General features: G+C 45.5%; 1 protein-coding gene across 2 annotated transcripts in view; it reads left to right on the top strand.

The window, feature by feature from the left end:
- The window catches only part of ARMH3 (armadillo like helical domain containing 3), a 251,635-nt gene extending 238,946 nt beyond the window's left edge, over positions 1 to 12,689 (top strand). For both annotated transcript variants that reach the window (XR_008998987.1, XM_036898696.2), the window contains 2 exons: positions 8,632 to 8,748; positions 10,982 to 12,689. Coding sequence is in view for 1 of the 2 variants with exons in the window: in XM_036898696.2 (XP_036754591.2) it covers positions 8,632 to 8,748; positions 10,982 to 11,074 (210 nt within the window). In the remaining variant the exon portion in view is untranslated. The remainder of the gene's footprint in view (positions 1 to 8,631; positions 8,749 to 10,981) is intronic.
- Positions 12,690 to 13,510: the final 821 nt, after the last annotated feature.

The following is a 13,510-nucleotide window of genomic DNA, read 5'->3' as shown; positions in this document are numbered from 1 at the left end:
CTTACCCACCCTTTCGACTTTTCACTTATCTTTTGTACAGGATTTATTGTTTCATTGTCAGAGCTGAGCCTGAATAATCTGCTCTTCCGATGATAGGCCCCAGTGGAGCCTAAGCTGTCAGTGTCAGAGTTACAGCCTTGTCAGAGCTAATGGTTCTCTCTGCAGCTGTTGTCTCTGGGGCCTAACTGCTGTAGTGGAGAATTTTGCACTCAGAATTAGCTGACACAGTAATGTAAAGTGAAAGAGGTGGTAGAGAAAATAGAAGAGACCATGGATTCCTTAATTTTCCCTTTCTGAAAAGGTGTGACACTGTTTCCACGGGCTGCGCATTGACCGGTCAGTTTTGAAGCTGACTCCAAACCACACTTTGTGCTACTGTCTCAACAATGTATGTGCTTATATCTGTGGGAAAGCCCTTCCATAGTGGTTTTTCTTATTCCTCATTTTGTTTGTTAGCTCCTTAAAGGCAGGGTTTGGCTCTGAGGGCTGTAGAAGCCTATCAAACTGCTGAGAACAATGCTGCGTATAGTATAATGGCCTAACTCTAATCTCACCGTGTGACTTTGATTGGAGATTCCTTTCCTTTTTGGTTGGGCCTAAGTGTTACTAAATTAGTCCACAAGCAGGTTGAATGTTTACAGTTTCTTAGACTCACTAGGCATTGTGGAAAATCTATAACTCGTCCTTCAGGATGCTGAGAACATAGCAGTGGCACAATTTCAGTGAGAAAATCAGTAGTAGTGGCATGTTTGTTTCTCCAGGAGAGGGCCTGTCACTGTGCCTGTCCATACTTACTAATGCACAAACCCTAAAGCGACATGTTCTTTCCTCCACATGAAATCCTTCCATTAGGAAGCCTATAGAGGACAGATCTCTTCCAGAAGTCGGGGAGGGTAAAGTTATTCATTGATGGCAGGGGTTGGAATTTCAAGTCCTAAAAAGCTGTTATTCATGAAGTCATAATGAAAGAGAATAATAGTAACAGCTATGGTTATTAAACACTTTTGGTTTGTCCAGCAGCATGCTTGACACTTTATGTACATTCCCTATGCAATCCTCACAACCAGCTCTGTATGGTGAACATTATTATACTCCTCATTTTAAGAGGAGAAAACTGAGGCCCATCCAACTGTACCCTGTTAGTAAGTGGTGGAGCTGGGATATGAGTCTAGGCTGGTCCTAGAGCCCTAGTCTTAACTGTGTTTTCTTGAAAATTACTAGCTATTGGTTGAAAATGTTTTTTCAGGGTCCAGGTACAACTGGACCCAGTAGTAACCCACCAAGGTCTTTACTTGGAGAACCTCTTTACAATGCTTCTTGTTTAGCTTTAACTAGTCCTAAATTGGGAAGAATTAAGTAGCAATTATGGAGGAAGAAGATTTGACTTTTTCTTCTCTAGCATCAGAATTCCTCTTTCAAGCCGTCCATCACCTGACTTGACTTGTGAAAATTTCACTGAGATGCTGTTCTTAGATTAGTGAAATTGCAAGGTTTGGGACAGATAGATCTTTATTGTTTCTGGGAGAAAGGAGGGTTATTCCTCATTGGGAGATATATAACCAGTTCTGAGGAAAGATGGGAGGCTAGATCATATCCTTTCAGAGAAAATAAAAGGTAAGAACTCTGATTTCTCTTCAGTCTCTTGCCAAAATTTATAGAGCATTTCAACTCTATAACAAATCCGCACATATAAGGGAGTTAGGCATGCCCTGAGTAGTTCATTCTCATTTTTATAAGAATGAGTATCTTCCTTTGAGTTTGAGGAAGTTTTCTGGGTAGTAGAAGGAAAAAGGTTTCAGCCTTCTTGGCTGACAAATGGTATATTTGACTTAATGTTGTTCCGTCAGGAATAATAAGGGAGACCTCAATCTGCATTTACTGTAAAAAGCTGCCTGCAACTACTTGGACCTTCCTCTCCTCTCTAGCAGTCCATTTGCTACTGACCATTATTGAAGGCCTATTCTGTGCTTACCACTATTTCTTTTAGAAATAGTAATGCCAGAGTTCTTGTTTGTGGAGTTGAAGACTGAATTTAGCAAACACCCAAGGTAGGAGAGCTAGGGAGAGGCTTTAATTTAGAGATACAGTGAGAGGACAGAGCTCCTGGAGTGGACAAGAGAGACCGTAGCTGTGCATTGTCTAGGGGTTTATAGACAGTTGAGGATTTTTGGGAATGTGAAAAAAGGCTTAGGGGTGTGGACTTGTTCAGTGGTCCCTGAATATTAAAAATTAATTTAACACAAGAAATTTACTGTTCTGATTTCTCCCTGGGATGCCAGCACTTTGGTTTGGGAGCATATCAAACAAGGCTGCCTGCCCAGCCCCCAAGGTGGGCTGAGTTATTGTCTGTTTGCTAAAGAGTAAGTTAAGAATCTTACTTTTTAACTTCCTGGGTGTTAAAATGCAATCTTATCTTTAAGATGGAATCCTTCCTTTCTTTTACTATGTTGTTTACGGCTGGGCCTGCATGCTAAACTAACATGCTAAATTAGTTGCCCAGTTTGCAAATCACCTCATCAGGTCTGAAGGAGGAAAGATAGCACATAGGCCTGGGCCTTTAGCGTGCTAAAGTGAATCTTTCACGATTACAAATGATTAGCATAATAAAAACATGGGCTACTTTCCTTTATCTGGGGAATATTAACTGATCTCACTGAAGAATGCCTCTAGGGCTTAATGTTTAACACAGAGTTTTGGTAGGAGGTTTCCTTGCATGTAGTTACATTGCTCTGACTGTAAATATCCTGCCTTGCTTTTTCCGGAGGCCCCCACCCTACTCTGACTTTGCCCGTGATCCCTGTCTCAGTAGGACAATACACTAGAGCAATCAAAATTTAGAGGGGTAGCAGGAGAGCAAACCTGATTATTCAAACCTTCTTGGTTCTCTGGGCATCAGGATAGGTTTGTCCCAAATCCAGAACCATTATAAGGTATGAACTACCATTTTCCAATAACTTGCCGTGGACCAAACTCCTTTATTTTTCCATTTTCAGCTTGAGTGCTCACTCAGCTCCCTCTGACTGATAGGAGAGGGAAGCAAAGGCAATGCCCAGACTTTCACCTAGTGATGCTCTTACTTGTGGTTTGAGAGATTGATGGCTAGAGGACCTCAGGCTGTCCTCTCTTGCTTTGTGGAAGAAATGGGACCAAAAAATCATGTTCTCTAACTAGTGAATACATCTGAAATAGAGGAAATGACCAGAGCTCAGTGGGAGAGAAAGATGGAGATTATCATGAAAATCCTCTAAAAAGTCTTTCCTCCTTTAAACTATTCAATATCTTTTTCAAATAATCCAAAGACTAGTTTTTCTATGATTAGGAGTTTGGCAGGGTTAAAGCAGAATGTCACAGAAGTGAACATAGAGGGTTATAATATCTTTAGGAGAATGGAAAATTGGCTTTGAGGTGTGAACATTCACTGTAGAGGGGAGTCATTGAATCCTTGTAGTACTCTACCCCAAGTCTGTAGAGACCACCTGATGGCTGTGGCCAAAAAAACCCAATTGAAGATTGAAGACTTCTGTATTTCAAGATTCTAGATGTGTGTAAAGTAATTAAAATAGCAGCTGAAATCAGATTTGCTGATAATGAGTTTGTAGTTTTATTGGTGGTTTACATCAACTACAACAGGGCTGAACAGGTCTTCAGCTGCTGCTGGTGGAAACTGTCAAGCCCAGGAGCTCTGAGGACCTTAAAGTCATTAAAGTTCAAACATCAAACCAGGCCTTCACCGGGTTACCTACCCAGTTCTCCACAGATTATGCTTCCCACCTCTTAGTAGTAAATTTGATTCCTTGAATGTTTCTGAAAGATCAAGTTTAGCCTGTAAACTCAGGAATGTGCCCCAGGGTAGACTAGCCTGCCAGTGCAGGAAGAGCACTGGAGTGGGAGTCAGAAAACTCTGTTGTCTAATCCCAGTTTTGTGTCTTGGGGCAATTTACAGTCTTTTTGGTACAGTATATCCTTTCTTCATCTGTGAAATTAGGGCCATGGATCAGGTAGGTGATTTCAAAAGTTCCTTCCATAGCTTTTATTTCTGTTGTTCTTTCTCTATGGTAACACTTTGGCAAAAAGAGGTATGGATGCCTTCTGTGTCACTATTCTCAGATATTAAATGATGACTCCAGACTCTCCTAGCCACCATTTAACCACCTGATTAATTTGATTTGAATATATCAGTTTCTAGTTTCATTTTTCTCTGTTCTCATCTCAGTAGCCTGCATTCATTTGGCACCTTCTATTTGCTAGATCCTATCATTTATATTTTTATGTTTATTTTATATGCTGTATCTAATCTTCATAATATAAAAATATGATGATTATTATTTTAGAGATAAACTAAATCTCAGACAGGTCAAGGTCATATAAATAGTAAATGATGACGCCAGCATTTGAACCTAGGTTTCTCTGATTCCATATCCTCTTTCCATTATATCCCACTGCCATCTGGATAGGTTCCATGTTTATTTCCTATTCTATAAAAAGTCTTAATTAGTTTATCTGTTGGTATCTTGTGGTTTTGTCCTTAGTTGGCAGCCTGGCCTCTAGGGAAGGCCATATATGTTACCATGACTGAGAGTGGGCTGGTGGCAACCTTCCATACTCTCCCCAAATAGGTATACTGTAGATGTCAGTTCAAATTGAGAAGGTAATGAACACAGGTGTGCTGTCAGGTCACATCCTATTACTTAGTTGTCCCCTAAATCTCATTCTGTTAGGAATTCGGTCCCACAGAGATTTGAGACTAAGCAATTTTTCAGGCACAGGGCAAAGCTCCCTGACATCAAGATTGGATAACCATTGCCAGGTACTTTTCCAACTTGGCAATTCTCCTTTCTTGCTATCTTTAGTCAAGAAGATATTTCCCATTTCAAAGGCTCTGCTTAAAAAAAAGTGTGGGGGGCACAGACTACTGAATAGTCTTGGGAATACCTATTATGTGGCTTGGGAAAGAATGTGTGTCTCTGTGTCCATAACCTCATCAGCAATTTGAACTAACTTTGTGCACTGGGATCCCTTTCCTTCCTAATCCTGATGTGGCCAAGAACCTCCCAACCTCTGTCTGGCAAACCTGGCCTCTTTGGGCATCTCTGCTCAGATTTTCTTCAATATAACCTTTATACTACCAAGTATACTTGGACTTGCACTACCAAGATGGGCAAGGTTGGCAGTGGGTACTGGATATTCTCTGACTTCTGGCTGATGCATTGCCAGTTACACTGAGGACCCTGGGGTCATTATGGGAAGCCTGCTTTCATATTGAATAGAGAAATTAGGTTTCTTCTTCACCACAGTCTGCCATAGGCTGAGTGAAGATGTGCAAGGCCCTAGCTTCTAGCTTATGGTTAGAACTATCCTGGGGATAAGCAGAACTACCAAATACCTGTTGTAACCAGAAAGAAACTTTCATTGTAAAATTGGTACCCATTTATTGGAATTCACAATGTGCCAGACATTAGACAATCATCTCATTTCATCCTTACTTCAGCCTTATGGAGTAGGTAATATTATCCCCATTTTACAGATAAGAAAACTGAGGCTCACAGAGATTAAGTAATATATTTAAGTTTACATAGCTAATTAGTGGTCAGTCTGGAACCAAAATTCAGGTATTTGTGATCTCAAAGCCTCTGTCAGGCCCTTTACCTCTGACCTCCGTGTAGAGGGCTTGGCCCCCCTAGTTTGTTCTTCCCTCACTTGAGGCAAAGTATTTCAAAGCAGAAAAGAAAGGGCATAGGATCTTTGAAACTGAAGCCATTGTGTCTTCCACTTAAATCCAGAAGATGTTCCTTTGTGGTGAAGAATCGTTTATGCACATAAGGTTTTTGGGATAGTATGAAATAGGAACTTCCTGGGCTGTGAAGACGGTTGCTCTTGAGTCCCAGGAGCTGCCTGTTGTTCAGCCACTAGGATAATGTTTCCAGCAATTGTATGTTACTGTCAGGAACTCAAAATTTTTATTCCCATGTCATTTTAGGAAGGTGAAGTTCAAGTTACATTTTATAGAGAGAAGGCTGAGACTCAAAGAGGTTAAGTGAGTTGTCTGAGATCCCATCATACAAGTGTCACTCCCAGTTCATTTTTCTTTCTGTCAGGCTCTTCGCCAGGACCCAGGTTTCTGTCTACTGAGCATCCTAGGCAGTGGGTGTAAGGACTCCTTAGAGAGCATGCAGCCTGTAGGTGACTTACTGAGTTGAGGTGGTGGGCATGGTTCTAGGAAGCCCATAAGCCCAACATTTGATGAAAGAGCTTGGGACAGAGACTGTCATCTGTTGGATTAGGGAGGGATTTCAGCCTGGGAGGGGCCTTTAAAATTTCCAGGAAGCCTCAGATTTGAGACCGAGGTTACAAATTATTGGAAAACCTAAGGCCTTTAGGTACAAGGGCTCTAGGAGACTGCCCACTGCCTACTGTGTTGCCCTTACCATGTCTCAGGCCAGTGTTGAATGTAAGCCCTAACCAGGACATGTTCTTAAAGTCTGCAGCTACAGAAAGCAAAGTTCCAAACTAGGAAAGTACCCCTAAGTGTTTCAAAGTCCCAATTGAGCAGTAACCCAGACCTAAGCTTAGAATGTTTTCTCTTGGGAACTTATGAAAAAGTGATTAGGCCAAGAGACAGCAGAGGCTGGGTGAACTGAAGGACAACTTACCTGGGTAAAAAAGGATGAAGGAAGTAAGATCTGGATAAAAGAAGAGCTGAAACCCTGCACTAAGTCAAGACAGGCCTCTGGTTTCCTTCTAAGGAGCTGGTAGCTCAGGGACCTTCTCTGCTTTCACTTCCCTGCAAGAAACTGAACTAAGCTGTTCTGGCAAAATCCAGCTTTCCTAGGAAAGGATAAAATCCCTGCTGTGAGTGAGAATTTAGACCTTCCATTCTGCCCTGGCATGAAGAGGAGAAACCAGGTGAATCAAGGCAGGCTTGCCTGAGGGACTCAGGATGCAGCATCTCTTGACATGCTGTACCTCTTCTCAGAAATCTGCTTTAGCAGGTGTTTGGCCCCTGATGCCCTTCAGGGGCAGCTGAGCCCAAGTTGCTGGGTTCTAGGCATTGCTGGAGCTGCCCAGAGTTCAGGATTTGAGACAGCATGTATTATTCTATTCTGCCTTATTCCTGGAGGCTTGTTCTATCATGGAGGAATTTCGCCTTTTTCTGGGCTTGAGCCATTCACTTCTGCACCAAGACCTTGGTTGTAGATAATCTAGCCACAAGCATAGCCCATGTGGACGAGAAAGCCAGATTACTTTGTAGGTGACTGCCATTACTGGGTACTGGTCCTCCTACTGACAAAGCTGACAAATGGAATTAGAAGCAAAGGAACCAACCCATACTAGGGTCTGTGAGCCACAGCCAGGCAAAGTGACCTTGAGGAGCAAGGTGCCGGGAGGGAAGGAACCTGGAGCCTGGGCCAGACCTTTGTCCTAGCTGTCCCTTCCCCCTAAACTCAGGAACAGAAGCCTTCCCTATGTTCTCCATCCATATTCTCCTCAGAAATTTTTGGCAGGTGGAGTGTTTGCTACCAAGTGAAGTCTGCCCTGGCACAAGATTGAATTGGTGAGGCAAACAGCTGAAAGGTATCTTTGTTCCCTTCAGGCCAGTCCTGACTCTAGCTTATTTCCTTCACCCCTACCTTCTGTGAGAGCTAAGCCTCCCTCATCACTCACTCATTCCTCCTAAGCTCTCCATGATGTCATAGACTTCTTTCCCAGGTCAGATCAGGTTGCGGAATAGCTATTACCCAATTACCAAAGTGAGCAGTCATTCCTCTCCTGGCCTCTCCTTTCTGCCCAGCTCACTTCTTCTAATTTGGTATAGTTCTCCTCTCCTAATTGTCTTTACTTTCGATTTCTGGTCTTATAAACTGAAGTCACATCAGGACTGGTTATGGTAGTCCCTTCCTTTTGGAACCACAGAGATCCAAGGTTCCAGGAGTCAGTGACGGTTTGAATCCCCCCCTGCCCCCTCTGCCCCAGTAGAAAGTCAGAGAGGGGCATGGTGGGAGAGTGACCCCTCATCAGAACAAAAGAGGAGGTTATCTCTCTAGCTTACTCTAGAAAGTGTTCCTACACCCCAAAACTGGAATGCCCAAAAGTTCCACCCAGGCAATGGATAGGAAGATTGAGTTGGCATTAAGGGATGAAAACAAGTGGCAGATGGTGTTGAGGAACATCCCAGGACTGAAGAAATGTGACTCCCAGAAAGGGAAAAGGAAGGAGACATTGGCAAAGTCTTACTCAGCAACTGTGACATCCGAGCCAGAGAAAGCTTGCAGGATATGGCTGAGAACACATTTATGGTATCAGGATACTGGTGAGTTCAGATGCTCTCTGTTCTGTCACCTCTGCTCATACTCTTTTAGCATACCCAGAGTAAACAGCCTTGGTGGCCAGGCTGGACTGGTTAGGAAAAGATGAGAAAGTGGTCCCAGAAACCTGAGGAATTGCTCCATATGGCCAGACTTTTTGGGGGTGATAAGCAGTGAGTAAAGTCTCGTGTGTGTGTGTGTGTGTGTGTGTGTGTGTATGTTGCTCCAGACTGAATTCAACCCAGTAGGGGAAGCAAAAGGGCCGTGGGGGCCCTACTGAGCTAGGATTTGCATGGCCTAAGCCCTGCCTGGCCTTTGACCACCCCAGGTGCTGGAGGTAGTGCGAGCCAACTATGACACACTCACACTGAAACTGCAGGATGGTCTGGACCAGTATGAGCGTTATTCGGAGCAGCACAAGGAAGCTGCCTTCTTCAAAGAGCTGGTGAGTCTGCCCCTTCTCCATCTCTGCCTGTGACTCTTGGGAGCTCCTTCCCAGCCACTGGGTTCTACTGTGCAGGTGGGCATCTATGGAGAAACTGCAGTTTGCCAAAGGCTGATGAAGTAAGAATTGAGGGGTCTGCTGGGATTGGCTGCGACACTTGTCTTCCAAAGCAGTCTGGGACCAGGCAGTGAGAGAAGATCTTCCCCGGGGTACTGATGTCAGGCTGGGAATGGGGAGAAGCCTGAAGTGGCCTTGCCCACCTCTCTTCTGCAGCTGTAGAGACAGCCCTTGCATAGCTCCTGCTGGGTCTGGGGTTTGACATGTGTTTCCGGTGGCACCTCTGGCTCATTACTCCTTATCTTGTCCTCAGAGGAACTAATAAGAGTAGTCGATTCTCCTTCCTCTTACGTAGTCACTTCCTCCTAAATTCCTAACTGGCTTCCCGTCTGAGTGGCCTTCCAATCTAGTTCTCCATTCTTCACTCCCTGTTCCTGCTCCCACTTTCCTATTCCTCAGCTTCCTGCAGCCCTCCATCCACCCTTAGCCACCTGGATGGAGCCAGTGAGCATTTGCTCTGCCTCCTACTCTACCTCCCAGTCCGCATCTCTGCAGAACTGGACTGCATGGTCCCTTTCCTGTTTTGTGTTCAGAGCTCCTCTCAGGAAGAGCTCAGCCTCCCTATAGTCCTGCTGCTTTGCCTGCCTGGTTGTACACAAATGTCTGGCTATGACCAGGACACGTAGGCCTCTGTACCTACTTCCCATGTCCTTAGACCTCCCACTGCTGGTCTCGATCAGCCCAAATTTTACTTCCCCTTACCAAGTCTGTGATAAAAGTGCTGGATTTTAGATCATCTGTCTTGTGCTAAACACAGCCCAGCTCTGACCTGACCGACATTTTGGACTTTCCCAAGGTGAGGAAGATATGCTCTGCAGTGAGCTGGTTGGGAACAGGGAAGCCATCAGTGTAAGTGGGCAATGAAGAACTTTTATGAGGTGGTTGGCAAGTCTTTAAGTTGATGTGGGAGATTACCAGGGGTCAAGATGTCACAAAGAAAGTAAATTATTGCTTTTTAAAAGAGGGTTGTGAGGAAAGAGTTAAAGGCTCTCTGTCTCCAGGCTCTTTGGCACTAGCCCCTGCCTTACCCAGTTCTCCATGCATCTATACCTCTGGCACAGGGGAGCAAAGAGGTCTGGTTAGATTTGGAGCTAATGAGCTTGAGCTGCCAGCTATGTGCTGTGCTGCCCTTTCCCCTATTAGGTTTCCCATAGCAAAGCAGACCTTGAAGGAAAGCCCCCCTATTTCAGGGCCCAGGGCAGATAAACATTCTTTTTCTCCTCCCTACCCTCCTTTGTTTCTCATACAACATTCACATTTATTTCTTATGAATGAGTCTTCTTCCAGAGTCTGATAGATTCCTCTTAGAACCCACTCAGAGTAGGGAGTTTGTCCCTCTGACCCCTTCTCCACAGATCTTTTCCCCTGCTGACAAAGGCAACACTTCCTGAAAGGTTCTTGATCTATGGGTAGAAACCATGTGAGGTGAGCAGTGGGGACACAGCAAGATATACCCCGGACTTTCATCTAAAGTGGGGAGGAATCTTTGTGCTATAGAAAGAATGCTGGACAGGAGTTAAGAAACCTGGGTCCTGCTTCCAAGCCTTAGACTCAGTAGCTGTATGACCTGATCCTGATCATTGGCCTCCTTGATTCACACTCCTGCCATCTATACCAGACAAGGGCTGTATCTCTGAACATTATTTCAAACTCAGAAATGCAGATAAATACAAACAAAGTGAGGAGGCTAGAAACACACCCAAAGAAAGGTAGCTCCTGAGCATGAGCCCTCTTGCCTCATTTTCTCCTCCTCCATCAAACCACTGACCAGACCAGTCCTCCTTCTGCATGGCGAAGCAAGATAGAGAGGTCCGACCTCAGCCCTCCTTTCCTGTTTGTGCTTACTTCTGCCTCTTTAGGTGCTGAGATACTGTTCTCACATCCATTAGGGTTTTTGAATCTCTCAGTCCTTCTGCTTTTCTTCCCATTGTTATGGAACTGTTCTCTCATTTGCCTTCAACCTTGATAGCTGTTAAGAGTTAATTTCCTAAGAGAGAAACTGCTAGCCCTGCATCTTGGCTTTGTGCCTCAGGCCCTGCCCTGTGCTGTTTGTAACAGACTCTCTCCTGTTTTCTCTCTGCCTGTGCTCTCCTACTTTCCCCCTACCCTTTCCCAGGTTCGATCCATTAGTACCAACGTCCGGAGGAACCTGGCCTTCCACACACTCAGCCAGGAAGTCCTGCTCAAGGAGTTCTCCACTATCTCCTGAGGCCACGCCTATCTGAGCCGCCACTGACTGCCCTTACCCATGAGGCTTCTGGACTGGACGGGAAGTGAGGGGAGACGGAGCTGTCCCCAAGGCTGGAGGAAAAAACACGGACATCGAGTTTTCTCAGTGAAGGCTGCACTTCAGTGGAGTTTGGACAACAGGGGCCATGAGGGGCAAGCCAGGGATAATCTTATTTGGGGAAGGATTGGTGGGCACAGGAGAAGCCTTCAAAAATGTGGATACTTCCAGGGGGCTCCCTGGACACCCTCTCACATTTCCAATTGAGATTACAAGTTGAGGCTGCTGACTACTTTTCAGGAGCTGTTGGAAAAAGCCTTAGGGTAGTGCCAATACTCTGAGGGCCAATGACTCTCTTAAGCTTCCGAAAAGACTCTCAGATATAAGTGAAGCTAATTCTGCTTCCTTTGGGCCTGGGACTGAACTGGGCTTGAAATCTGTGTCCTTTGCCCCTGCTGACCCTCTGTCCAGTCATTAGGACCCTTAGCTCAGGCTTAGGGTTGGGTAGGAATGGGGTACCCTTTTTTCTATTTTCTAAATACAGAGCTGACTCCCCTGGGAGACTGGAGATTAGAATCTGCCCCATGCTTCACTGTCCAGCCACCACTTTCTGTATTTGATTCCTGGCACCAGGAATACCTGTTAGTTTTTTTCCCCTGCCTTCCAACCCATTGGACTTCTCAGCACTATAGGGTCACAACCATAGCTTTTCATTTTCAATCTGGTTTAAATTGTCTTTAGGGTATGTGTGAAATAAACATTGACAGGTTTTCTGGAGCCATCAGGTGCCTACTTTGCAGCAGCTTCCCCACCTCCCTAGCCACCCCCTCCTTTGGGAGCCTCTCCTGCCTCTGCTGAGCTCCCCTACACGTGTTCCGCCCCCTCACCCGGCTGTTGTTTACATCCAGCCTGCCTGAGAATTTCCTCTGGGGAGGAATCTGTTCCCGCTGTGGTCTGGTGCCTGGACTGAAGAGAACCTGCTGGGGGCAAAGTGCCCTCCATCTAAAAGAGTCCAGGTGAGCAGCATGGAGAGGCCATTCTGTCTACCCATATTCTGAGTGGAGCCACAGGCAAGTCTCCTGGCCTTTGGGAAGTTGGCCTGTGGTTCCTCCTCTGGACAGCCTCCATGAGATTGCTGTAGGCTTTCCCTACCCCACAGTTGCCTCTGGAAGTAGCTGCTATCTGAGGTCCTCCCTTTCCAAAACACTTTCTAAAGCCCTCAGGATGGCAGGGGGCAAGCAACACAGGAAGACACTGGGAGTAAGTGCAGGAATCCAGCAGTAAGAGCAGGTCTGGGGCCTTCCTGACTGCTGCTTGTTCCACTTGGCTTGAAATCTCTTTGGGAGACTCGCCCTCCCTGGAAACCAGAGTTCTGGCTCCAACATTGAGCAGATGATGTGCACTAGCTCCAGAGAATTAACCAACATGCTGCCATGTATAGATATAGATCCTTAAGCAGTCAGGGGCTGGTTCTCTGATCACTAGATGGATATCTCAACCTGTAGCATTTAGTGTTTTTCCCAGTGATAAACTCTGAAGGATTTGGAGCTGGAAGCTGGTGGCAAGTTGAAGTTATTAAAAATTGATTTGTACGGGACAGTTTTTTTAGTGTCTTTTTTTCCCCTTAGTCTCAGTTATCCAGAACTCATTTCTCAAAGACAGAGTTAAGGTAATCTCCCAGATGATGGCTAGGGGATCCCTGCCTACCTATCCTAGAGACTGTCCTCCTGAGCCTCCTGACCCCAGTAGAACCAGTTCAGTTCAGAGTTGTAGCCTTTCTTGCCTTCTGGGTGGAAGGAGGGAAAAGAGTTCCTTATCTCCAAACTTGGTGTTGAGGAGGCCGGCCAGCCCATTTGGGCTGCTTCTGGATTCCTGCCAGCTTCTCCTATGAAGTGAACAAGGGCAGGTCTAGGACATGAGGCATAAGCAAAAGACTCCTTGCCCTCCATTGTAAAGGCCCATCTCATGGCCTTTTTACATTCGTCTATTCTAAGAACTTCAAACAGGGGCCCCTTCCTCTCCTCTAAATCGCTCTCAAAAGGAGCTGCCCATGTTCTGTCTATGCCCCGATGTATATACCAGGTCTGTGGAAGGTCTTCCAGAACCAGGAGCAGGGCATTGCTCCCAAAGGCCATCACTCCTCCAGCTGCTTATCCCCTTCTCAAGCTTGAACTCCCACCACAATTTCTGCTGGGTTAATTGAATCAACTGCTTGGAAATTAAATTCAATTGAAGAGATTAAATTTGCTGGGGTCACTTTAGCTGAAGCTTTCAGTCTCAGCAGGTCACTCCTCCAGAGAAGTCACTGGGCTGGCAGGATTACCTGGGACGCTGCTACCATACCATCCAGACCCACTAGACACTGTCCTCTCCCTTCTCATGGTGGGTGGGGGGTCTTAGGCTAAGAGCCCAGGAAGC

Source organism: Manis pentadactyla, chromosome 8 (genome assembly GCF_030020395.1).
Source record: "Manis pentadactyla isolate mManPen7 chromosome 8, mManPen7.hap1, whole genome shotgun sequence".
Classification (NCBI taxonomy): domain Eukaryota; kingdom Metazoa; phylum Chordata; class Mammalia; order Pholidota; family Manidae; genus Manis; species Manis pentadactyla.
The sequence above is the reverse complement of the archived record's forward strand: the minus strand, read 5'-3'. Positions and strand labels throughout refer to the sequence as shown.